Source organism: Terrapene carolina, unplaced genomic scaffold (genome assembly GCF_002925995.2).
Source record: "Terrapene carolina triunguis isolate 2854851 unplaced genomic scaffold, T_m_triunguis-2.0 Scaffold95, whole genome shotgun sequence".
Taxonomy (NCBI): domain Eukaryota; kingdom Metazoa; phylum Chordata; order Testudines; family Emydidae; genus Terrapene; species Terrapene triunguis.
Genome location: NW_020664446.1, coordinates 16,642,862 through 16,670,451, shown reverse-complemented (window position 1 = coordinate 16,670,451; position 27,590 = coordinate 16,642,862). Strand labels below are relative to the sequence as shown.

At 37.9% G+C, this 27,590-nt stretch overlaps 1 protein-coding gene across 3 annotated transcripts; it reads left to right on the top strand.

Moving 5' to 3' along the window:
* TIAL1 (TIA1 cytotoxic granule associated RNA binding protein like 1) lies at positions 1-27,590 on the top strand. Of its 3 annotated transcripts, none has more exons than XM_024206255.3 (12): positions 1-220; positions 9,792-9,888; positions 13,929-14,027; positions 14,284-14,338; positions 16,232-16,319; positions 18,297-18,372; positions 21,118-21,226; positions 21,537-21,632; positions 21,737-21,821; positions 22,496-22,619; positions 23,109-23,248; positions 24,458-27,590. In XM_024206255.3, exons 1-12 carry the CDS (start codon positions 192-194, stop codon positions 24,573-24,575), a joined length of 1,116 nt encoding a protein of 371 aa, XP_024062023.1. In that variant the 5' UTR covers positions 1-191; the 3' UTR covers positions 24,576-27,590. The 3 variants fall into 3 exon arrangements, with proteins under 3 accessions (XP_024062023.1, XP_024062022.1, XP_024062025.1); XM_024206254.3 differs by having other exon boundaries at positions 13,878-14,027; XM_024206257.3 differs by lacking the exons at positions 1-220; positions 9,792-9,888; positions 13,929-14,027; positions 14,284-14,338; positions 16,232-16,319 and adding an exon at positions 17,487-17,823.

The window sequence follows — 27,590 nt, the reverse complement described above, 5'->3', positions numbered from 1 at the left end:
CCTGAGTGGCTGGCGGCGGCGGCCATTTTGTAGTGCTGCCTCCCTCTCCTGCTCGGACTGCGGTGTCGGGACCTGGCGCGGGGGCGAGACGGAGCGAGGGGAGCTGGGGCCCTCACCTTCCCTTCTCATTGCGCGGCGGAGCCCCCCCAGCGCGCCCCCCGGAGACAGCTACGAACGGCCCTCACGCCGTGATGGAAGACGACGGGCAGCCCAGGACCCTGTGAGTGAAGAGGGAGCGGGAGCCGGAGCCGGGCGGGGAGTGGGGGCCCAGGGGGCTTGGCCAGGAGCAGCCCCCGGGTGGACCCGGGTTTGGAGGACGCCGGGGACTAGAGGGAGGATATTGACGGTGGGGAGGGAACTCAGTGCGTGGCGCGGGACGTGCTGCCACAACATGAGGGGCCTGGCCGGGGGAGGGAGGCCGAGGAGAGACCACAGAAACTGGAGAGAGGAAGGGGAAGGTGGAAGATGTTGACGGGAGTTGGGGGGCGACCGAGATTGCAAGAGGGAGGGAACAGGAAGCTGCAGAAAGTGGGAAAGGGTGGGGAGGAGAATTTCGGGGGCAGAGAACACAACCTGGAGGGATGGAGGAAGGCAGAGGATATGGGGGGAGGGGGGGGGATGGTCCATAAATTGGAAGTGTGGGAAGGGGGAGGAGTAAAATACTGACTGCGGGGAGGATGAGGATATTGACTGGGAGGGGGGGAGGGTCCAGCAACTGAAAGGCAAAGTGCAAAAATTGAAGTGAGGTAGGAGGAGGAAACTAGCCAGGATGATACTGACTTTGGGAGGGAAGTGGAGAGCCAGAAGCCGTGTGAGTATAGAGGGAGGCCCAGGAGAGATCCAGAATCGTGAATGGGGTGCATAATCAATGGCTGACAGTTTCGCGGAAGGCATGCTCTTTATTGTACTCTTGAGGTTATTGCAACTAAACCCCTCCCTTCACCCACCTGAATTGTGTATGTGGCAGAAGAATGCCCACAACTACTCCAAGGTAAATGGATTCCTCGTGGTTCTAGTTTGTGGTGTCATGAAACAGATGTTCATTGTTTCATCTTCTTTCTTGGGGTGAGGTGAAGACCATTGTGAAAGAGGGTTCTTTCCCTAAAACTGGGTGTTTAGAAAAGTCATTTATTTTTTTCTCCAGTACTTGTATTGTATGTTTTTTTTGCTATACACTGTCATGAGAAATCACTACATCTTGAGTTTTGTGTCAGTGTGTGGTGACTTACTAACAGCTTGAAGGTTTCCTTCTAAGCAAATGAGCTTAATCTTACAAAAATTCCTTAAAAATAAACAAATGTGAGCTTTTGAATTGCTTAGATAGCTAATAGTCATATTGAAATCGGCTGTGCTTTAGTTATGTTGGAATATTTTGTTGTATTTTAAAGTTATATGGGGGGTACCTGGAAAGTATAAATAGGCGCTCTTTATATGTGCTTTAAAAAGTCTATATAAAATAAGTTTTGTTCAAACTATTTTCAACTAGTTTATAAACTCCGCTCCCTTTGCCAGTTTTGTGAAGAACATTATATACTATATGAAATACAAAAGATTCAGACTGTGCATGTGGGCAAGAAAGAGGTTGTCCTTTTGCCTGCCTTGGGAAAATAGCTTTGAAATGGCCTTTGGGGGCTAATTTGGGTTATTAAGACACTTAAAAATGCAGACTGAGTTGGGAATAAAATTGGTCTCTAACTAATTTTATTTTTCTAGGTGATATTGTCTGTCTCTTTCCCGCCTCTTCTCCAATCCACAAAAGTTGGATTTGATTATTCCTAATTTAGCATAACAATTACCAGGCCTGCCTTTGCTCTTTGAGGTGCATACTTTGAGTCCTTCTACCCCAAATAACTTTTAGAAATGGATATTGACTGCCTAAAGGGACTTAGAATTCACTTATGACAATGGGGAATAATCTTAGGAATTTTTTTTTTTTAAGTGGGGGAAGGAGAAAGAGTAAGGTGCACAGTGAGGTTTAATTTAGTTTATTTTTAATGAATTAGATATCCTCCTGACTTCTCCTCTAAAAACAAAAAAACTTTTGGGAAAGTTAGAACTAGGCTAAGTTTTAAATGTGCTCTTACTGCTGCTGCTGTCAAGTTCTGGTGTTGAGTTAGTAGTTTATACTTTTGATTGAGGTATCAGGAAGTGAACTAGTTTAACCCTTAGCCATTTAATGACAAGACTACATTTGTGCTAAGATGTCTGAAATAACACCTCAGAAGAGCTGCAGAAGAAGATTGAATAATCACATATGATTATATCTCTGCTTAATTTGTGAAGTTAATATACTGTAAGTGCTTTTCTTAAAATACAAAGAATTTTCTCTTGCATAATAATATCAAAAATCCTGCTGTAGAATTGCTTAGACATTCCACTCACCTCTAGCTTCATATGAAATACCAATAATGTTTTTAAATTTAGGATTCTCACTTAAATGCTCATCTTGTGGGGTTTTTTTAAGGTTACTAAATAACATTCATGCCTTTTCAGTTGAACAAGATGCTCACTGACATCTAGTACCAAATAGTAATACACATTGAACTCTAATTTTTTTTTTAAGTAAGTAGTAGGTATTTTATCTTTAAACCCAATTGATCAATTGTATAATCACGTGGTCAATAAAATAAGTGTCACGGTTCTGTGCCCATGAGGTATTTCACTTATCAGAGAAAATATATCTCAGGAGTTCTAAATAAAATATATGGCGATATACCTATCTCATAGAACTGGAAGGGACCCTGAAAGGCCATCTAGTTCAGCCCCCTGCCTTCACTAGCAGGACCAAGTACTGATTTTTGCCCCAGATCCCTAAGTGGCCCCCTCAAGGATTGAACTCACAACCCTGGGTTTAGCAGGCCAATGCTCAAACCACTGAGCTATCCCTCCCACACTGGAAAATACTGTACGTTACCATTTTTTCTCCTATAGACACCTGCAAGTTAGGGATCAAATGTTTTAATTGGAAAAAAACCCCCAAAGGCATTAGGTCCTAAGTAATTGTTTTAAATATTAATTGCCTACAGTATTAACTTATTTTGCAGTATTTCAAGTGGTATTATATTGCTTTCTGGTGTTTAATGACTTCTTAATGGTTAAAAGTATCTGAAATACTAGAAAATAAAGGCCATTTAACCTCTCACAGCTCTCAGGCTTTTATATAAATCTGAAAAAAATTGTTGGCTTACTTGTCAAAGGAAATGGTAGTATTTTGATAAATTGTCAGCTTATTTTTATAACTCAGCATAACATGGCAGTATGGTAAAGAAGAGAGAACTATGTTTACCTCTACAGTGCCTCATATAATGGTGTCTGGATTCTGATCAAAGTCTCTCCTTATTAACATTATATAGAAAGTAACCGCAAAAAAGTACTTTTGAATTTATCCTCAATGCCACACTTGTTGCGACTGAAATCAGTAATAAAATATATTAGACTAACAAAAAATTAATACAGTTTTTGAGGCCTCAGCAGCTCTTTTGGTAAGAGTTCTTTAGAACTTACTAATAACACATCTTGTTGATACGAAAGTTTCAGTTGGAATCAAACTTACTCTTGTAAAGTCTGTCAGATCCTTATCCTTCATAGACATTGAAGTCTTATTACTTTGATTTCCTGGGAAGCTAGAACGTGATTCCTGCCAGTGATCTGTTCTCTGACTTGGGACTGCCCTTTTTGCACACTAAAGTTGTTCATTCTCCGTATTAGCAGTCTTCGAATAGTCACCACTGTACACAAAGGTGTTATATCACCCACTATGCCAAATTATGTATTTCGGAATGTGGAATCTGATCCATGGGGCACTGAGCTAAAACTGTTAAACTTTGAATCTCAAACTTCACTTAAAGCCAAGTCTCATAGATAAAGGTAATTTCTTTTCAATTTAAATTTTTTATATGGAATACAATATGGAATTTCCAAAGCATTTCCTCTTTTCCTGCAGCTCACTAGCAGTATCTGTGAGATGATGCCACTGACCAAGTCAGAGAGTTAGAATTTATGTGAAATTTTCACCATATAACTTTCCCCTTTTCTTACCCCTCCCCGCAAACATTCAGTATCCTCCTTTAAAGTAGAGCCTGGAAGAACTTTGACGGGCCAAAAAGAAATAGCTATGAACATAGCTGTCCTCACTTGCCTACTGTACAGCGATAAAAAACATGTCACCCTCATAGAGCTCTTTTTGATCCTCAGCCTAGTTGATTGTTGGTGTACTCTGCTGTTAGGATTTTTCTTCTACTAGCTTAACAGGATCTGTGAACCTCAGATATTGTTTTTTTGGGGATGGTTTTCACTATGGGGAGATCCATACTGCTGCAATTGATGCAGCAGGGATCGATTTAGTGGGTCTAGTGAAGACCCGCTAAATCGACCATGGTCGACCCTGTTACTCCAGCTCCCTGAGAAGATTGAAGTAAGTCGACGGGAGAGTGTCTCCCGTCGACGCAGTTCAGTGAAGACACCAGGGTAAATCGATCTAAGCTAAGTCGACTCCAGCTACGTTATTCACGTAGCTGGAGTAGCGAAACTTAGGTCGACTTACCCCGATAGTGAAGACAAGTCCTTGGTCTGTAGACATTGTACTACTGAATGATTTTGACAATGTCTTGGACTTCCAGTATCTGGTCTAGGTTTTTAAACTATGCCTATCAGTGTAGTATGCAAGTGCCACAATTTTATAGAAGTGAACACACTGTACAAATATGTCAATGTGCATGAAGCCACAGCATATTGAGGTCCCATGAATTAAGGAGACAGCCTAGAGAGGTATAATAAGTGCCTTTCTCTACTGTATAATGTTTCAGTTTTGCAAAACCATACTACTATCCTGTGGGTTATAATAATATAAAAAGCTTGGAAGACCTTGAAAATGGTATTTTTAAAAGCACTTGCTTTGCTCAAAACATCATATTGCATAGTTCTGCAAACTTAGTTTTTATAGTCTAAATACATAGTACAACTTTTAAACTATACACAATTTATATTAAAAAAAACCTTTCTAGGCTGGCTGCATGTTACAAGTAGCTGTTTCCCTGGCTGTTGTGAAGTCACGAGTATATTGGCTGGCCACTCAAGCCAAGCTGGTGTTTTGTGGCTTCATGGAGTGGATTTTGGTAACATAAGACTTCAGTTCCAAAGGTGTTGAATGTCTTCCTTACCCTGACTATTTGAGATAGTTAAGTACTTTACACCAAAGTTGTTTGATATTTGTATTTTGTTTTAAGCAGGGCCGGCTCTGGCTTTTTTGCCGCCCCAGGGGGGGAGGGCGCCGGAGGGGAGGGCGGCCGGAGCCCTGGGAGGAGGGCGGCGAGCCCCGGCGGGGGCTCGGCTCTCCCCCCACCCCGGCGGCAAGAGCGCCGGGGGCAGGGCGGCGAGCCCCGTCTGGGGCTCGGCTCTCCCCCCGGCGGCCAGAGCGCAGGGCGGCGAGCCCCACTAGGGGCTCGCCGCTCTCCCCCCAGCGGCCGGGGGGAGGGCGGCCAGAGCGCCGGGGGGAGGGTGGCTAGCCCGGCTGTGGCCCCGCTCTGCCCGGCGGCCGGAGCGCCGCGCCGCCCCCCTCCAGGTGCCGCCCCAAGCACCAGCTTGGGTGCCTGGTGCCTGGAGCCGGCCCTGGTTTTAAGTCATCTTTGAATATATTGGGGGCAGTGCTAATATTAAGTACAAAGACTGCATAAAATATTAAAGCTAAATCTTGATATTTAACTCCCACTGGCCCAAACTTGTATAAGTTTGCATGGCCAAATTGTTCATGTACTTCTAGAAATCTGGACTCTGCAGATATTGCTATGCTTATGTTATTGAACATTATATTACAGATTGGTCTGAGGGTACATCTACATTGCAAAAACAAACAAAACCACGACATCGAGTCTTAGACTATGGGTCAGCTGACTTGAGGTAATGGGGCTTGTGCTAAAGGGCTAAAAATAGCACTATAGGCGTTCCTGTTTGGGATGGAGCCTGGGCTCTGAAACCCAGCTCCAGCCCGAAAGGGAACATCTACACTGCTATTATTAGCTACATAGCCTGAGCCTAAGTCAGTCAAACTTGTCTCTGAGACTTACTGCTGCAATTGTTGTTGTTGTTTTTTTTTTTTGTAGTATAGATGTACTTGAGTCTACAGTACTGCAGTTTCAGAATGGTAGCAATTTGAGAATAGTGTTAACTGTTTTTGTCTATTTTTTTATAACACTGAAAGTTGAAGGAAAACACTACAGTATAGAGTGATGCAATTATCTGATATGCATTTAGGGAATTTTAAAAAACTTGTTCTTAAGCCAATAAAGCATTACACTTCCTTCAAATCTAGGAATTAGTTGACCCAGAGTAGTATTGCTTTTTTCCATAAGGAAGCAGCCTACAAAATGGCTGAAACATGAGTTATAGCAAGTTCTTAAAATCATTTTGCAAAAGGTTTAGTAGTTATATAAACCTACCTACTGTCCTTTTTGGAAATTTTATTAAATTAGTGTGGAGTAAAGCTTATGCTAATTCCTGAAGAATGATTTCTCTAGTTTCTTGCCAGCACAAAAGAGATTCTATTTTGTATAGTTTTTGCACAGTATTAATATACACTTTGGAATGATGCTCTTTCTGATCTTTTACTATATTGCAAATGTCTTCTTCCCTCATTTCTTTGAGTCAATGGAGATGAAGCCAACATGACTTCATTGTGTTTACTATCATGTTTGTGCAGAGCAATTGATGAGTGTGGGCTATGTACACCATTTGGGAATGTGTTAGCTCATACTGCTGCAGCGCTAGCAGAGGAAACAAGTGCTCATTATGTAGGTCCTATAAAAATATGGGTTATTTCTTGACAAGGATTTTTTTATTTATAATCTGGAGGTTATTTTTTTTGTCTGATTCTAGTAACATCCTCAAAGGTTAAATTTTGGGTTCAGACTATGAATAGTCTGCAAATTTTTGAAACATTAAGTATCGTTTAGTCCAGGGGTGGGCAAACTACGGCCTGTGGGCCACATCCGGCCCGCGGGACCGTCCTGACCGGCCCCCGAGCTCCTGGCCCAGGAGGCTAGCCCCCGGCCCCTCCCCTGCAGCCTCAGCTTGCTCGCTCCGCCGCCGACACAATGCTCTTGGTGGCAGGGCTGTGAGCTCCTCGGGCAGTGCAGCTGCAGAGCCCCGCCTGACCCGGTGCTCTGAGCTGGGTGGTGGCGGCGGCGTGGCCCACCTCCAGCCGAGTGGCATGGCTGTAGCACCGCCAGCCACCGGTGCTCCAGGCAGCGTGATAAGGGGGCAGGGAGAAGGGGGGGTTGGATAGAGGGCAGGGGAGTTTGGGGTGGTGGGCGGGGGAGTGGATAGGGGTCAAGGCGGTCGGGAGGGAACAGGGGGCTTAATGGGGGCAGAGGTCCCGGGAGGCAGTCAGGAAGGAGGGGGGATGGATGGGGCGGCAGGGGGCAGTCAGGGGCGGGGGTTCCAGGGGCAGTCGGGACGGGGAGAAGGGGTGGTTGGATGGGGCAGGGGTCCCGGGGAGGCTGTCAGGAATGAGAGGAGGGGTTGGATGGGGCAGCGGAGGTCCGGGGGCAGTCAGGGGACAGGGAGTGGGTGTATGTGGATGGGGTAGGGGTCCCAGAGGGGCCGTCAGGGAATGGGGGGGTTGGATGGGGTAGGAGTCCGGGGGGGGGGCACAACCCCCTTCCCTAACCAGCCCTCCATGCAATTTACGAAACCCGATGCGGCCCTCAGGCCAAAAAGTTTGCCCGCCCCGGTTTAGCTAATTTTTTTTAAAATTTAAACTAACTTTAGTATGGCATATATTTGTGTAGTTTGAAAAGACAATTCATGTTGTTGTGGCTAGGTAACCTAGAAGAAAGTTCTAAATCTTACGTTGCAATTCAGTTAAAGATGTGATATGTATTGGCAGCGGTATTACAAATAGTGACAGAAGTGTAGATCTGAGTGTTTGTGTAGCTGGCTGCTGTATATTTTTGTGTATATATATAACACTCAGATCTACACTTAGATAGATATACACACACATCCAAATAGCTGGTTTGTCTGGATATCTTTTTTTAAAAAGTTGTTTGTTCAGTGAAATTTATTCTAAAATGTTGTGAATCATTAGTTTCTGATAGTGAGTTTTCCCTAGTATATATAGAATTGACTTTGTAAATATGCATACATATTCTAAATGGGAAAGTTTATATCCAGGTGATATCTAAAAAAGTTATTCTGGACCCCAATTAAAATTTAAGACCTCGTTGAGAGATTAGAGAAACAAATACTTTACGTTCACTGAAACAGTAGTTAACAAATGCTGTTTTTTAAACCTAAAAGGTTTTCTCTTGATTTAGATTTGTGTGGTACTGGTGCAAAACCAATCAAGTAAGTAGTGTTGATTTCAGTGTCATTGGAGTAGCAGACTGACCAATAGGGAACTATAACATTGGCAGAGAGTTTATTTCAGGCTTTTCAAAGGTAACAAACAGACAAAAGGGAGTAAATGTAAGTGTTTAAAAAGTGATTTTAAAGATATTTGATGTTTCTCATTAGTTAGTTGAAGGAAGCAACTTTTCAAACAGACTTTAAATGGCTTTCACTTAGTATATTTCTGCCTTCATTTTTACCCATATGAATTAAACTTCATAGTGAAGTTGTTTGAAAGTGATACATTAATGTGAAATGTTTGTGATTTAACAGGCACACTTGAATACTTGAAGTTGGGTGGTATTGTGATATTCTTAAGTTGTAAATATACCTATGTGATGTGAATGTTACTGTCCTCCAGATTGGAGGCTTTATTGACAAATGAACACACTGAATATCTTTGTACAATTTTTACATATAAATTCAGTTCCATACCTGTGAATTTAATTACTGAAATTTGATCATTCAAATTAGAAAGTGTGGATTTTCAGCAGTTTTTCATGACATGGCTTTCTTTTGTGGAGGTGAATTCTAGATTCTCTAATAGCTTTCAGTATTGAAGAAAGTAGATGAACTTTCCTGTTGGAGTTTGAGTAGGAAACTTTTTTCACCTGAAATTGACCAACTGATACACTTTTAAATTTGGAATTGTCATGAAGGTTGTGTAAGTACTAAAAAGTTCTTAAGTCAAAAAAAAAAAGGGGGTGGAAAAGGGCAGTGTAGTAGTTGGTATGAGAATGACTTTTGGTCAAAACTTGCAAGAGTGTATGGTGCATGTGTACTTTTTAAATACATTTACCCTCCCTCTGGAATTCCCAGTTACCACAACAGACACCTAATGGAATACTCCTTGTCTATTCTACCCTCTAAGTTACATTGCTTGTTTTCGGGTGTGTTGTTTCCCCCCAAATGACTAGATGCAATAGAACCAAATAATTGAGCTCTCTAATTATGAGAGAGCTTGTCATCTTCACATGTGGCTGAGTTATATATCAATAAAATATTAAGGAATATGATGTTGAATATATAAAAGAATAATTTTTCCTACCCTCCAAAATGGTGTTAGGCAGGTAGTCAGTGGATACCAAAACTTGATTTTAAACATCATTCCCAACTTGATTGCCTGATCCCTTTTTGTTGCTGCTGACAAAAGTAATACTGCTATGTACTATTACATGACTATTTCTAGTTTCATGATCTCAGTTGCATTGCCAATCTTATAATTTAGGAAACTTGTTAATTTAGTAACTGTGAATAAGTTCATATGCAAATATTGTGAAGTATTTTGTTCAGTGTGCGATATTTAAAAGGAGGTTTTACATAGAAATTGTATAATATGTTAAAATCTATTATAAACTTGAAGATAAAGTTGCTGGATTTAAAATGTTGTTTATTTCCTTGTGTAGCTATGTAGGAAACCTCTCCAGAGATGTGACTGAAGTACTTATACTTCAGTTATTCAGCCAGATTGGACCATGCAAAAGCTGTAAAATGATAACAGAGGTAAGGCCTTCCATTTCTAAATGGTATCAGATATAGCATACTGGTTTTGTATAAAAATGCAGAAAATCAGATTGGCAGCATATCTCTGCAACGCTGGTATATGGTAGAATGTAGCTTCCTAAGCAAACTGTATTTGTAGAGCCCTGCACAGATACAAATTTATATCCACGGATGCAGATATAAATCGGTATCCACGGAACCACTGGGCTCTCCCAGGGGCCGCAGCGGTGAAAGGAGCAGAACGTGGGGCCACCGCTCCCAGGACCCAACGCCCACGCCAGCAGCTCCTCTCCTCCTCCGTACCGTCCCCAGCCCTGCCCCTGGCCCTTCCATGCAGCTATCTGCATCTCCTGTCTGGGGGCCTGCATGCCACTTGAACACAAGAGCGCGACCAGGAACAGCTGCCAGTGAGCCTGGTACCCGCCCCAGTAGGCAGGGATGGGGGCGGTACAGCCGCGCTGAGGAGCCACTGCGCGGGGCGCTGGCTAATGGGAGCAGCAGCCCCACGTTCTGCTCCTTTTGCTGCTGCGGTTCCTGTGAGAGCTCTGCAGTTCTGAGGATACTGATTTATATCTGCGGATATCCGAATCCGCAAGTGTAATTTTGTATCTGCGCAGGGCTCTATGTATTTGGACTCAACACTATGCATGACTCAGCAGTTGTCAGCTTGTGCTCAAAGGCTGTCATCTGAGTTTTTGTTCCCAGGTACTCTTTAGGAATAAGCTCCTTCCAAGACAATCTTCAGCTTGTACAATTGAGTATTGGCATCCTTTGGTTTCATGACAACTTAGTGGGAATTTCTAGCACTGCAGACATCTTAACCCAATCTTTATAGTTCTACATTTTTAATAACCATGGATGGTTAAATGGAGTTATAGTAATAAATCTACTGTAGATAAATTCTCAGTCACGCATGTTCACTTCCTTACCCAGTGACTTTAGCAGCTGTCAATAAATAATCTAGAATGGATGAAGGGTTGAGATATTCCAAAATCTTTCACTGACCCATACTCTTCAGCCAGTCTACTAATCTGTCCTTGATTTATCTGACTTAGCTATCTAATATGAAAGAAAATAGCTCAATAAGAGTAGAATCAGTGCCATTTTCTTAGTCAAATTACAGGTTTCACCTGTAATAAAGTATCCAAATGTGCGGTGCCCATTTATGACCTTTAAAGTGTGTGTGCGTTCAAAGTTCACCCTGAATTCGGTGGCCTGTAGTAGTACCAAATTTAAATGCTTGCTTTTAGAAATTATTAACTGGCATCTTTGTCTTGTCTGAGTTTTCAGATTGAGAGAAAACAGAAAATGGAATGTATGATGTTTCTGTCAGGGTGGTTCACTACAAACAACATGCTAACACTTGTATTTTATATTATATTTAATAGACTGCAAATGTCTGTGGTAATTGCATCTCATTCATATTTAGATTGAAATATTATGCTGGTGGTACAGTGGATCAGTACAACAGCCTTTAATTTGTGGAAATGCATTTCAAACCTAGTTTGAGTAATAGGTGCCTTAAAACACTTTTACTCCTTGTTTCCATTTGTACACCTTGAAAACAATTCACATTCAACTGGCAGACTCTTTTCCAGAACTAGAATAGTGGGTGTATTGCAGGTGAAGACATGGCAAAACTATACTTATGTATACAGGTTGAGCTGCACCTGCCTATTCTGTCCTTCTCTCTAAAAATCAGTGTTTAGTCCTCATCTTTTCACGGACACTAAACTAGCTCTCCTATTTAAGAGCATCTTGCTCAAGACCTAGTCACCAACTTATCTCTCATCTCCCCCAGTGGAGATAGTATTGAATGTGTCCACCTGTGATGGTACATAGTTTCTTCCCCAGGACTAATTAGCATGCTACTTTCCTTTGCTCTCAGTTCTGTGCTTCCATTTTTGTTATCCCTCTTGTAGAAGACATGGACCAAATAGTCAAAAATGACTAGAGATTTTGGGTGCCCATCTTGAGATGGCCTAAATGGGTTTGATTTTTTTCAGAGAGTGGCTGCTCAGTAATTTTTGCATATTGGGACCTTTAAAGGTATCTTGAATTGGACACCCAAAAACTGAGGTATCCAAAATCACTCCTTAAAAGGCCCTTTAATTGAAATGAGGGTGAAAATTGGGCAGGTTCTAATGGAAGAATAAACTCAAATACATGCACTATGTATACTTAGTTTCCTCCATTCTTCCTCTTCATGCAGCAGGAATGTGATGGGCAGAGAGAGAAAGGGGGCTTTAAGCCTCACTTGTATCTGTGGTGTTCTGGGGCAGCTGGGCACCTACCCCACTCCTGGTGGTTAGAGAAGTCATGAGACTGTGCTAATTCTAAGATATGCTTCTTAAGGCCTCCAGCCACATCCTGTCCTCCTCCTGACATGTCCCTATCACAAGGGCTGAGAAGATGGCCAGCGTAGAGACTATGTGGTGGCTCTGTACCAGTTGGTAGATGCCCTGTACTGAGGGTGTTTTGGAGGGCTATTTCTGTCCTCTTTATTGTCCCTTAGCGCTACTTTAGGGCCAGACTATCCAGTTCTTTTATGTCAATATCAGAGATGTGGGTGAGTGACTGCCTTCCTTTATATCCCTCTGGAAACTATATTTGAGCACATATTATCCCTTAAATAGGCATTTCTTTGTATCTGATACTTCGTATATGAACCAACATATTGGCTAATGGTTAAAGCAGTGTGAAATAAAGACCCAATCTCCACATTTTTGGTGGCATTACTGGAGAAAGTGCTGCTGTGCAAGAGCACGGTGGGTTAGCAATTAATTTACAACAGAAATTTTGCTATACATCTGAAAGAAGGCAGAAGGGAAAATGAGGTTCTTGCAGTGAACTTAATTTTGTTTTAAATTAGCTGTTTTTCAGAACTTGCTTTATGAGCTCTTTGGTCCTGGGATTGTACATGCTATATCAGTAATGCAGATATACCAGTGTAAAACTCCAACTTAGTGCACACTGCAAACATTTTTCACAAAGCTTAAAACCTAGTGTTTGAATTTCATACTGTAATGATGATTACGATTTGATTGGCTTCTCAGAAGTCATTGACTTTCTTTACATTTAATATCGCTGCTGTATTTAATAAAACTGTTTAGCAATTAGTGTTATTTAAAAGTGACCTGAAGGGCAGATGGGGCTGTTTGTACCCTTCTTTTTCCCTGCTTCAAAATGTCTAAAGAAAGTCCGACAGGTTTGTCTGCTTGATTTTACATTACAATTTCAGGTCTTTCCAACCCCAGCAGTTCGTAGCATACAGTATGGATGATAGGAGACCATGTAGCATTATGATATCATAAGTATCGAAATTAAAGCTTGACCAGTTGTGAAGAGAGGATTTTTAGTCACTTTTACACTTTACTATTAACTTATTGTTAGTCTGTTAGTCTTAAAGGTGCCACAGGACCCTCTGTTGCTTTTTACAGATTCAGACTAACACGGCTACCCCTCTGATATTAACTTATTGACTCCTTCAAAAGATATTTGCATCCAACTGTTGACAAGATTCAATATTTTCACTTGTTGGAGCTAAGAGATCTCCCACTCCAGTTTTCTGGTCTACCAAGGAGTCCTTTGGCAAATAAAGGAAAGATTTTGTCAATCAGGAGGAGAAAGAAGAAAAACTTGGAGGGGATAGGAGGGAAATGATAAATCTTTCAGGCTTTCTTTGTATGTGTTAAAGATGCAGAATTTCCCAAACCCATTTTTTCCCTCTGCAGGTAACCTTAAGGTAACTTGGTATGTGTTAAGCTTAGTAGACTAATGCTAAATGAAGACTTAAAAAATGGATTTAACTTTGATAAGAAATGTTCACATTTGAAATATCTTCAAAAAGAGTTCAATTTTAAAAATTAGAGTTCAATGTATTACATTCTTAATGTTATTTTAAAGGTTATATCTAATACTAATGAAATAAATAACATTGTTAAAGTTTCTAGCTATAAGTAATATTTTTTCCTGGATTTTCTTCTCAGCAACCCGATAGCAGAAGGGTCAACTCTTCTGTTGGATTTTCTGTTTTGCAGCATACAAGCAATGACCCTTATTGCTTTGTGGAATTTTATGAACACAGAGATGCAGCTGCTGCATTAGCTGCTATGAATGGGAGAAAAATTTTGGGAAAGGTAAGTTGTGTATAAAAATGCTAAGGTTTAAGAAATTAGATTTATGTCAGATATATAAATTATGATGTGAAGAATTTCACTGAAAACGATTAATCACGGTCTTGCTTAAAAAAAATACATCCTCTGATGCCTTAAAAAAACTCTTATTCTTTCTATTGGGGGAGAACTTGTTTAGGTTAATATTTGTAAGTGGCCTTTGAGTGTACATTAATTTCTAGTTTTATGAATTTATGCTAAATCTTACATTTATTTTCAGGAGGTCAAAGTAAACTGGGCAACAACACCGAGTAGCCAGAAAAAAGATACATCCAGTAAGTAATTCCACAGTATTACATTGTGAAATATTTGTATAGAGATTAGTGTAAAAATAGGTTGCAGTGACAAATGTCTAAATATTATTGTATTTTACCTCTCATGCTGAGTTTTAATAGCAGAAATACCCACATTCGTGTTTACAATTGAAGTCTTAAAACGTTCCCTGTATTTTACTCTATTTTACAAATGGTAGAAACTAAAGAACATAAGAATGACCATCCTGGGTCAGACCAATGGTCCATGTAGCCCAGTATCCTGTCTTCTGACAATGGCCAATCCCAGATGCTTCAGAGGGAATGAACAAAACTGGGCAATTATTGAGTGATCCATCCCGTCTTGTCCAGACCCAGAATCTGGCAGTCAAAGGCTTAGGGACAGCCAGAACGTAGGGTTGAATCCCTGACCATCTTGGCTAATAGCCATTAATGGACTTATCCTCCATGAACTTACCTAAATCTTTTTTGAACCCAGTTATATTTTTGGCCTTTACAACATCCCCAGCAATGAGTTCCCACAGTGCGTTGTGTGAAGAAATGCTTTCTTATATTTGTTTTAAACCTGCTGCCTATTAATTTCATCGTGTGACCCCAATTACTTCTGTTATGTGAAGGGGTAAATAACACTTCTTTATTTCACTTTCTGCAGACCATTCATGATTTTATAGACCCCATCATATCCCCTCTTAGTTGTCTCTGCTAAGTTGAACAGTCCTGAGTCTTTTTAACCTTTCCTCATATGGAAGCTATTCCATACCCCTATTATTTTGGTTTCCCTTCTCTGTACTTTTTCCAATTCCAATATATCTTTTTTGAGATGGGGCAACCAGAACTGCATGCAGTATTCAAGGTGGGCGCGTACCATGGATTTATATAGTGTCATTATGATATTTTCTGTCATTATCTGTCCCTTTCCTAATGGTGCTTAACATCCTGTTAGCTTTTTTGACTGCCGCTGCATATCGAGCACATTTTCAGAGAACTACAATTACTCCAAGATCTCTTTCTGGAGTTAATAGCTAATTTAGTCCCTATCATTTTGTATTTATATTTGGGATTATGTTTTCCAATGTGCATAACTTTGCATTTATCAACATTGAATTTCATCTGCGATTTTGTTGCCCGGTCACCCAGTTTTGTGAGATCCCTTTGTAGCTCTTCACAGTCAGCTTTGGGCTTAATTATCGTGAGTAATTTTGTATCATCTTCAAACTTTGCCACCTCACTGTTTACACCTTTTTCCAGACCATTTATGAATATGTTGAAAACAGTTCTAGTCCCAGTACAAATTCTTGGGAGACCCTGCTATTTACCTCTCTTCACTGTGAAAACTGAACATTTATTTCTGCCCCTTGTTTCCTGTTTTTCAACCAGTTCCTGATCCAAGCGAGGACCTTATCTCTTATCCTAAGACTCCTTGCTTTGCTTAAGAGCCTTTGGTGAGGGAACTTGTCAAAGGCTCTATGAAAGTCCAAGTACACTATATGCACTGGATCCCCCTTGTCCACGTATTTGTTGACACCCTCAAAGAATTCTAATAGATTGGTGAGACATGATTTCTCTTTACAAAAGGCATGTTGACTTTTTCCCAACAAATCATGTTCATCCGTCTCTCTCATAATTCTGTTCTTTACTATAGTTTCTACCAATTTGCCTGGTACTGCATTTAGACTTCCTGGCCGGTAATTGACAGGATCACCTCTGGAGCCTTTTTAAAAATCTGAGGTGGAGAAGTTAAATTACTGTTGAATGTCTGATGGAATCCTTGAATTAAATTTCCTGGGAGTTCCTGGATCCCAGTTCTTTGCTCAAACTCACTTTCTCAGAAGTATGCAAGGAGTTAAATTGCTAGATAGCAGTTAAATATTTGATTAGATAATGCTTTATTTGCAGATCACTTCCATGTGTTTGTTGGGGATTTAAGTCCAGAAATAACAACAGAAGACATCAAGTCAGCATTTGCTCCTTTTGGTAAAATATCGTAAGTATCATAATCAATATTGCAAACATCAGTTCAGGGAAAACTCTAGCATAAGTTTGGTTTTTGTCTGAAATAGTATTTCTTCATCTTTTTACAGATTGTGTGTTAAAGTTCCCATTATATTGGGGTGGATGGTGAGATGTCTTTATTTCAGGTTGTGCATCACATGTTTATAAATACATTTAATGAATTCTGTTCTCCAATCTTGTTGAAAGCAGTATGCTTTTAACCTAATTTACATATAAAGGTCATTCCGGTTTTTAATTGAATAACCAGAAAAATAACACATCAACAGCTTTTGTTAGTGTGACTAATTTTTTTGTTTAGTGTTTGCGTGCAGAATAGTGATTTCAAAAATTACAAGTGTTGTGTATTCCATCAGACTTGCCTATAGGCAGTATAGGAAAGCAGGTAAATATCAAGGTGTAATTTTGTGATGCAGTAAGTGTAGCTAGTTGTAAAACTTAGCTAAGTTGTGAATATATCTTGTATAAATGTAAGTTTTGTTTTTTTTCCTGAAGTATGAAATAACTTTTCAATTAATAGAAGGGGGGTTAAGTTAAAAGTGCTATATTTCAATGAAAAAATGCTGTGTTTATATTTGTGCACACTTCTGCCAGTTAAGGGATAAATACCTATCTATATTACATATTTAAGGTTAGCTTTCAAAACATCTATTGTGTTTTAATTGAACATGTTAAACATTACAAGAATTCTTGAAGTGCTAAAGCATGTATGTCTCTTTGAATAAGATAGTGGCTTCAAAAAAGTACATTGATCTCATATAACTTTCTTTTTAAAATCCTTAAAAAAAAAAAAAAAAAAAAAAAAAAGTTACATGTGAACTTTTTGTGCTACTTTACAGGACTATATTTCTGCTAAGAACAAAAATTCTCATTTTTCTTGCTCTGTACACTTTTAAATGTACCATAAACCTTATTTCTTATCTTCTGCTATTTTGTTGTTTACTTTGCTTTTTATCTCTAAATGTGGTAAGTAGTACTGTTTAAAAATCAATATAAAAAGAATACAGGTTTCTATTTCTCAGTCTATATTTATACCTGAGACCTGCAGTTTTTCTAAAGTCCAAGTCACAATTAAAAGTAATAGCATTCTGGTTATTTTGCAGAATTGCTCATAAGAATGGACAGGATCTTGAAGGCTAACTGCAAGGAACTGTGCACACTGGAACTCAGTTGTAGATTTTTTCTCATTTCTATTTATTCTTATTATACATTATTTATATATACATATTTTAGTATTTACATTTTAACATTCTATATTCAGTGCAGTTCTATATTTCCAATCATTTTAACTTACTCACTAAAAATTTCTGTGTAAATTTGTTGTTTTCGTACTGGTGTGCTTAGCATTGTTGTTAGTTTTATTATCCTTTCTTAAATTTCTGAAAATGTCAATTTTTCAAAATTTACAGCTGCCCAAACTCCAAAATGATGGTAGAGAATTGACCAAGAAAAATAAAGAAATCTGTTAACCAGGCCATGTATGCCTTTTAATTCCTATTTTTTTTCCTCTTTTTCAATTTTTTAATATTTCATATATTTTGTATCACTAGGCAGGAGACATTTAACTATTTAGAAAATGCATGGTAAAGTAGATAGAACTGTTACAGTAATTTATAGAACAGTAAACCTTAGAGGACCTTAGCTAATAGAATTTTAGAAAAGGAAACTTTGTTCCTTTTTAAACTTCGAATTTGAACATTTTAGTTTTAGCCAGAAGAGGTTATGTGGATAGGTTGCATGTTTATTACATGTTATTTTTTTGTCCTACTGCTTTTTTCTAACAGGTAAAGAAGCAATAGGGAGAGTTCAGGAATGGCTATAGTTTTAGGGCTAACTGAATTTATAAAAAAGAAAAACAAATATGCTCACAATACAGTGTGTGTGGTTCCTTTTAGTTTTTATTTTGAAGGTTAATAATAATTCCCTCATATAGCTGTGCTTCTTTTCACAGGGATGCACGGGTAGTTAAAGATATGGCAACTGGAAAATCAAAAGGCTATGGTTTTGTATCATTTTATAATAAACTGGTGAGTAACCACCTTGCAGGAATAATCTTTATACAGACTAGTATTTATGCAAAGCAGTGATTAAAGAGACTTGAAGTCATCTATATTTTAAAAAAAAATAAATAAAAAATTGAAAGTTTCAGGTACTAATCCTGCCAGTCATCCCGCCAATTTTTGTAATTTTACAGATTTTTTCCCCCCTATTTTTTAAAAAAAGTTTTCCCCCGCCTCTTTTGCTGTGATACCTTTACTAAGGATCCCTTTCCTAAGGGAAATGAATTGATCATTTAGGGGAAAATATTGAAATTGGCTATAAACAAAGTCCTGTCAAAGAAAAGGTAAAAGTGAAGAGATTCCCCCCCCCCCCCCGGTAATCTTAAATATAGTAGTAATGGGTAAAAATAGTCCAGACAGAAGTGACTTACATTGACTATCCCTTTAATAGGATAGCTAAAAATCTTATTTTTAAGAATTATATTAAATAAATAGTGTCCATAGTTAATGGTACATCCTCACTATTTATGGCAACAAGGTGCTTTTTATAAAGAGTAATTTTAAGTTATACCATATGCTAACTAGAATATCTGAGAACATATTGTGAAACGAATTGCCCACACAAGGTAGCTATGAGAAACAGAGCTATTTTTATACAGAAGTACTTGAGGGATTGTTTACATAGCTCCTCCATATTGCCTTCCTAAGCTTGTTCTGTGTATTGAAAAAGAGACAAATGTACAAATATTTCAGGGGCTTGGGATTATAACAAACATACGTCTAGTGCTTTGTTGTTGGAAGTATTTCACATAGTTTTTTCATTTTTGAACTGTTGAATGAAGTTCAGTGCTTTCATAGTTAAAAGGACATTCCATGATGAAAATAATATTAAGAAACCTTGCTTTATTAAAATTGAAAACACTAAAACTCTAGTTTACATTTTACTGCTTATGCTTTGTCTAATTGGCATTCCTTAATACAGACAGCAAAAGTAGATAAATCTTTTTTATTTTCTGATTCTCTTGCATTATCATAAGGTTGTTTCAGTTTCCAGCCCTGCAGAAAAAATGCTGAGACTGTTTATATTTATATAGAGCCTAAATTACGTGATTGTTCCTTTTTAAGAGTGTACCAGTGAAAATACAGTTCAGTTTGGAACTTGGTATTTTCTTAGTGTCAAATAGGAGCACATAATTTTATACCAGATACTTTAATTAAAAAACATCAACAAAACTCTAACTGATAAGAATACCAAAAAAAGGTTGGGTTTGTTACTTTCTTGAGCTGTAGTCTATGTAGATCAGCCACTGCTTATTTTAAGTGTAAATAAGTGTTTTAAAAATTACTCCCTGCATGTGCCCGCCTGCTTTTCTCTGGTATCCCTCCCTTTCTCTGTCATATTTGAGTCTTATTTTCTTCCAAAAACATGAAACACTTAGAGCCAAACGTACAAAGTTCTGAGTGCTTTGTGCTGTTCAGTCTTGAAAGTGCTCAGCACACTATAGGACCAGGATCACTGTTATATCTCATCTGCTTCTGTTCCTGCTTTTGTCTTTAAGTTCCTCCCAATTTTCACCCACGTATTCTCAGCTTTGCACCTTGCAGTTCAGGGAGATGGAACCTATCCTAGCCCCCATGACTTTGAAACAGTCTTCCAAACTGTGTGCCGTGTGACCCTGTCTCTCCGCCTTCAAAGTATCTGCATTCAGGGTGCACTTATGAATTACGTCTGAATTAAGCTGTTTAGGCTATTGGCTGTGTTTATTTTCCATGTTTGTATGATGATGTTTGCTCTTATGGCTCTGTAAATGTTGGACTGCGTTCAGAGGTGATGTAAGTTGAATACCACGAAGGGGCAAATGGGAGGCTATAGCAGGGAAAAATGGGTGACATGAGGTTGTTAGGTTGGGTGGTAGAAAAGGTGGGGCCAATCTCAGCTTTGCAAATTCCTCTTACCTACAGTTCTGCCTTCTCAGAATGTAGTATTTCCTCTTACATCACCATTTACTACCAAAATTTAACCAATATGCAGCCAGGTTGATAATGGTTTTGAACTTAAAGATGCAATACCCTTTTGCAGCAGTTCCTTCTTGATACATAATTTGTCACACTGGAAATCTGTGGGTCAGAAACGTATTCATTATGAATATTCTAGATAAAGCAATAAGATCAACAAAATTAATAATTATGAAAGTTTTTCTATATCCAAGTATAATAGGTTCATGTTACTTTCCATCTGTTTGTTAAATGCGTTTTTGCATACATTTCCCATATAGTTGTTGGTAAGAGATTAATTATAGTGTTATTTGAGCTTTGTAAACTAAACTCTTATGTTTTTGGTTTAATTTATTTTAGTTAAGATTGCTTTTGGTAATCATATGACCTTTGTATAATGTTGATCAGGAGACCACTGGGTATTCAATTATAGGCTTTGTTTCTGTTTGCTTGTCTAGCTATAATATCCTTGCTATATACATGGCTTCCATTGTCTTGTGTTGTGTATTCTGTGCATTGGAAATAGCAGTTCACTAGTGAAGTAATTTTTTCATTACTAGATTTTAATGTTACTGCAAAATTTTATGATGTAGCTGCTTTAATATATTAAATGCCCAAAGTCTTGAAAACTGCAGTAACTTTATTAGTAACTGGTATTGCTGTTATATGTAAATTAATCCCAATGACAAATGATTACATTCTCAAAAGTAGTAGGCTTACCTATCTTCTCTCCTTGTCCACGAATGTTGAATGAGTCTTAATTTTGATGTCCTTCAGGATGCAGAAAATGCAATTGTGCACATGGGAGGCCAGTGGTTGGGCGGCCGTCAAATCAGAACTAACTGGGCAACACGAAAACCACCTGCTCCTAAAAGTACACAAGAAAGTAAGATGTTTGTATTTACCTTGTATTAGCTCTCCAGCACATGTACTGTTATGCTGGACGTTACAATGTTCAGTTAGCAATACACTTAAGTCATCAAATTCACTTAACTTGTAAGTTAGTATGTGTTTGACTCACAGATATTCAGGAATAAAAGGCCTAGTATATTAAATCATTATCGTTCTTATTTTTCCTGTGGATTTGTCTTAAAATATTGAGCAGATTTGTCAAATGTATAATTTTGTAATTAAATAAAAATTATTGGAAAGCAAATCCTGTTTTAATATTTTAAAATGACCCTTTCTATGTATAGATAGCACGAAGCAACTGAGATTTGAAGATGTAGTAAATCAGTCAAGTCCAAAAAATTGTACTGTTTACTGTGGAGGAATTGCCTCTGGACTAACAGGTATGATTCACTTTTATTGGGGGTACGGGAGACGTGTTAAACAACTAATGCGTTTGCAGCCCCAAGGTTGCTAATGAATTGGTTGAAAATATCATCTGTTGTAGATCAACTTATGAGGCAGACGTTTTCACCATTTGGACAGATTATGGAAATAAGAGTTTTTCCAGAAAAAGGTTACTCATTTGTCAGGTAAGGCTGTTAAACTAAATCTACGATTGTTTAATATATTAGTATTTCATGTATTGTTCTGTAACATGTACTCGAATTAGCAGTGCTGTTAAATTAAAAGCTCTCGTTGCAGTATACATTTGTAGGAGAAATTGAAGCTTTAAAGGTTATGGGCATTTGCTCCTCAGAAAATAAAGGCCTACAAAGGCAGCCACAATTTGGTGTAAGATTTTTTGCATTTCTTGTGATTAGAGTTGTCTGAATATCTTTCTTATTGATTGATTTGATTTGATTTGATTTGATTTGATGGTCATTGGGGGTAAGGTTGGGTCAACCCAAAACAAAACATTTTAAACTTTCAGCAAACTGAAAAGTGGAAAAAAATAAATAAAACCTCAAAACTTGTTTAGATTTTGAGTTAATAAAAATGAAATTGAAGTAAATTTCTAAACAAAGTTTTTTTGGATTTTTTTTTTTTTAAACTAATTTGGTGAATTCAACACGCGTTCACAGATGTTTCGATTGACCCAAATCTGTATTTGGGGGATAGGGGGAAGAAGGGGAGGAGAGTTTCAGTCAACAATTTTTCACCAGTTCTACTTGTGATGCACACATGCAATCACAGTTCTTTAAAGTAATAGCACTATCAATTATAGTAAAACATATTGTTAATTTCATTTCTATCTTATCTCTAGGTTTTCAACCCATGAAAGTGCAGCACATGCTATTGTTTCAGTCAATGGAACTACAATTGAAGGACATGTTGTTAAATGCTATTGGGGTAAAGAATCCCCTGATATGACTAAAAACTTCCAACAGGTAATTAAATTTTAAATCTGTTTTTAGTAGTTTGAGTGTTTTTGCATAAGCCAGCTGTGTAAAGTGTAAAACTATTATCTCTCCCCATTGATACATTATTATTAAATTAGTAATTAAGACAATTAGTGAAATTGCCTGGTGTGGCCTTTTTGGTAGTGCACATTGCAGTGCACTACCAGGTTGGGCTTGCAGCTTTGTAGGAACATAACTTCTTGTATGATTCAAGATGGGAAGCAGCTTTGGGAAATATCTGAATTCTAGTTAATTGAGCTACTGAAGACTAACTCCATCCCCAGTCAAATATTTTACGGTGGTAATGAAACCTTAAATTCCTTATTGCAAAGGCAATTCTTTTTTCAATAATTAAAGCAAAGAATTGTAACTCCATAGATTAAGGTTTTGCCCTTGCCAGAAACCTTAAATTTAATATGTCTGTAAGAGTTGTACTATGAACTATTTTTTTTTTTTTTTTTTTTTTTTTGCGCCTAGGTTGACTACAGTCAGTGGGGGCAATGGAGTCAAGTCTATGGAAATCCACAGCAGTATGGGCAATATATGGCCAACGGATGGCAAGTACCATCTTACGGAATGTATGGTCAAGCATGGAATCAACAGGGATTTGGAGTAGAGTAAGTGATTATACTTGTTTCAAATATTTTAAAAAAGGTGTGTTGCAGTTCTCCAGAAATGTTAAAACTCTTCAGTGATCCTCACTTCAGATTAATTTGGTATCAGGAGTGCTCTTGGCTTCAAGCCTTTCCGGCCAAACCCTCTGCACTAGGAGGCTTAAGTCTGTTGAATTTCATTTACCTAAGTGGCATACTAACTCTGAAGGGCATGGACCGCATAACTGATCATTCATCCACTCTTAAGAGTATTTAAAATATATGTCCAGAACGTGGTGTTTTTTTTTTTTTTTTTTTTTTTTAAATTGTCTTACTTTTGTAATATTCTCCTGAGGATTTCATGGTAATATTTTTCACTGCTGACTTATCAGCATGTTCCCCCTCTCTCACCCAGATGTTTCTCCATTATGTTTTCCTTTTTTATACATATGCATCAGTGATGTTGGTAGAAGTTTGCACAGCTCTTGGAATAATGTTAACTCTTGCTGTAAAATCAGCTGAGAAGTTGATATTGTTTGTCTGTACCCAAGTGTGTTTCTTCAATTAAGTGGCTTCAGACTGATTATGTTGCATTTATATTTCCATTTGAAATAAAGCCAGAGAAACTTGAGTATGGCTACAGCAACAATTTATATTTAAGTACTACACAAAATCTGTCTAACTTGATTAACTTAGATTTAAATATAATATAATAAAGGATTTCTTGCATTTGAATATTAATGGAAAAGGTGCAATACATATTGCTGAGCGTATAAAATTAAGTTGCTCCAAATGCTAACAAGTTGCCAAGTCATCAGCTCCTGTAGATAAGAAAACTGTACAGGGTCCGGAGAGCTCTTGAAACGAATGGAATGTTTCTTCTCCGTCTGAGCTAAACCAAATTCTGTCTGTTTTGTTTAACTTGAATGGGGGCATTTAAAATTGATTTCCTTAATAATTTCCTTTTATGTATTTGAACAATACCTTTCTGATTTGGAGCTTGCTAGCCAGTGCAGCTAGTATGTAGGTTTCTTGGCTTGTGGTTTTTTCCAAAAGCAGGCATGTTTTAGGAGAAGAACCTGCTCTAAAATCTTCCTGTATGTGCATTATTTTTGTGAGAAGTTGGGAAGCTTTTGACCTTGGCAGGAGTAGAAGGTAACAGAAGCAATATCAGATTTTGCATCTCTTTGTAAATAACTTGATTGGCTTGCCTTTTTTTGTTTGTTTTTAAAGCCAATCTCCATCTGCTGCCTGGATGGGTGGATTTGGTGCTCAGCCTGCCCAGGGACAAGGTGCTCCTGTAATACCTAACCAAGCTGGATATGGTATGGCAAGTTACCAAACACAGTGAGCTGGGACTCTGTTTAAACGTGTGTATTTCATGATAGGCTTCAGTTTCCAGTGATACTCTGAAGACTGGAATGTAGACACCGGAAGAAGAAAATATTTATTTTAAAAATGGAAATGTTTGGAACCTTTAGCACAGCTTTGCTTTGGTGAAGAACACACATGTCTTCTAGTTCTGCCTTTTTAAGTTTTTGTTCATGATGGATATGAACATGTTTTTCTTTGTGTACAAAAACTAAAATAAAGTCAATAAAGACAATTCTGACTACAAATTTTGATATAGTAGGATAAATGGCTAATGAATTTGATCCTTAGATTACCATTCCATTTTTTTGTTCTGTCTTCAGTGTTTTACATCCCTGTGCTTTTTAAGAGAAATGACATTTGAAATACAGTAAGTTGCTTTCAGTTAAACACAAATCCTGAAATTTAACTGTGGACCATTCATTACACCCTGTAAGACAGTAGTGGTTTTTCAACAAATATGAGGGCATCATTCAGAAAACATACATGCTCTTGGAAATATTTTTTTTTAAATATTTAATTTTTCTATGTGCTTAAAGAAGCTGAAGTCTGATACAAAATAAACTTTCCATCTAAGCTGAAAAACATTACTGTCTGAGTTATTTGAGCAAATTTTGCTGTCCACATTCAGGCACATACTAAACCTTTTCAAATCTGGTTTGCTTTTTAAAACTGTAGTAATTGCATTTAATTTTGAGAAGCAAAAATGTTTTTGCAAGTATGGTGTTTGTATTAGTCAGGCAATCATACTTGTGCTTTTTCCATAAAGTTTGAAGGCTACACATTGTAAATATTTAATAACTACAATGTTTCAAAAGCATGCTCAAACATAGAAGTAGCTTGTAATTATTCAAAGTAATACTTAATATACTCTACTGCTTTAAATGCAGTAGACTGACAAGAATGTGCAAGACTGACATTTCCAAAGTTGGCTATTATGTAAAGTTACATAAATTACTATACAAAGAGCCTTAATTTTAATTTCATAAATCTTTAATGCATCACATTTTGTCATTAGAAATCTGAATTTTTTGCTTTACATTATTGGGTATGTAAATACCTTCGTTAACCTTGTAAACCTATTTCAAGGTTATTATAAGTTGTATAGTATCTTGAGTGTTTTGAAAAATCTTGGGAGGTTTTTTAAGTCTAGAAATATTTTGCCCAAGAATTTTTTAACAAGATTGTTAAAAACATCTTATTTTACAGAATATTCAATGTGCCATTTGGTAAATGGAGATGCAGTTGAAACAGTACACTGAGTTGTGACTTATTTTTAACTAAAGTTTTTGTCTTTATGGGTGGTTTGCATGTGATGAACCTGTACAGAGGCTGGGTTGTTTGTGTACTGAGTGTGTAAATGGATAAATCATGAAGATGTTTAAATGGTAAACTTGGGTTATTTCTGAATTATTTTATGGATACATTGATATAAACTGCCTCAATAAATTTGAAGTTGAAAATGAATGTAAGTTAGCTATAAGTACTGTGTTTTACCTGTGACAGCTAGGGGGTGCAAATGTTTCAGCTGTATATTTGAATACACTGAGACAAGCACTGATTTTAAAAAAGCATATAGGACATGCTGTGGTAGTCCAGCGAAGTAAACTTGCATTAAAAACGGATTGTTGCATTTAAAGGGGTTATAATTCCAGAAGAAAGTCTGAGAATCTGAATATTTTAGTCTGTTCTATTTCTTTCATATATATTAGTTTAGTTTCAAGTTAGAATAGGATTTTGAAATGGAAAATTGCTTTAATATTACAAATCTAGCCAAGTAGTTAAAATGACTACACATCTTACTGTTTTAGATAATCGAATGGTTTATTCATTCCTTTTGCAGCCAAATCACTTATAGAACCCTTATCTCTTGGATCAAGTTGAAAGGAAGAAGTTCTAACAGAAACTAGACAGTGAGCTAAATTATAACTGCAGATACATATATGCAACTCTGATGCACACCTTATGCATGCAATAGTGTCTGGAGTCAATGTGGAACCCCAAGTGCTTGTGATGGCAGAAGTTGGCCTTTTATCTCTCTGTTTCTCCTTTACCTGCTGTTCTACTCAAGATAGAAATTTGTCTAAATTTTGTATATATGTATATCTTTAAGCGAAGATCGGCTAATCCATTGTAGTCTAAAAATTTCACAAATAAGTCTGACTTTTTATAACGCTTATCTGGTTAAAAAAATTTAATGAATCCTGAGTTATTTGAATTTGCAAGTTACTTTAAGGTTTATTTGCTTCCATGTGAAGTGTGGGGTTTCTCCTTATGGCTAGGTGTTGGAATATAACTAAAGCGGTAAAATTGTTGTGTTTTGAGTTTGTACTGTGACTTGAGCAGTATGTTCTTTCATGAGTTTACTCAAAATTTGATGCTGCCGGTCGGTACATCACCACATAAACACCCAATCAAAATTGGGAAGAAAACGAAGGCCTTGATCCTGCAAGATCTCAGCACCCAGATCTTAGAAGTCTGATATGCCCACTGCGGGACAGAGCCCTAACTGATGTCTCTTTTCCTCCTCCTGAGAGCCACAGTATTCTTCTCTCTCAGTTAATTAGTTTCTTCTAATTGTTTATTTTTTATGCAGCTTTTCTTTAACACTGATATTTCTTTGCAGAATACTCAAGGTACAGGAGTCTCCAGTGTCTTTAGACTAATGATTCCATAGTACCATGAGGAAGAGTTTATACTTTGATTGCTTTCTTCTCTATAACATTCATAAATACACCAGTGACAGTTACCTTTCATTTTTTTTGGCACCAAAGAGCCTCTTGCACCGTTTTGTTTTTATGAATTACTATGTTGTAATCCACCATGCTCTCCAGTTGCCGAAGTCAACCACTACATTACCCCTTGCCACTAGGATTCTGGATTTCAAAGAACATTGAATTTTCGTGGCTGAAGTTGATGGGTGAACTTGAGGCGAGGTTGTAATCAATGTTTTCAGAAAACATTTAAATAAAAGCAAAAAGTTATAAATGGTTTA

Excerpts from the sequence above, each read along its gene's own strand:
- TIAL1 (XM_024206254.3), top strand. The coding sequence starts at position 192 with ATGGAAGACGACGGGCAGCCCAGGACCCT. Across the intron at positions 9,889-13,877 it reads GCTGTAAAATGATAACAGAG|CAACCCGATAGCAGAAGGGT; the intron begins GTAAGGCCTTCC and ends TTTTCTTCTCAG. Across the intron at positions 18,373-21,117 it reads TATCATTTTATAATAAACTG|GATGCAGAAAATGCAATTGT; the intron begins GTGAGTAACCAC and ends GATGTCCTTCAG.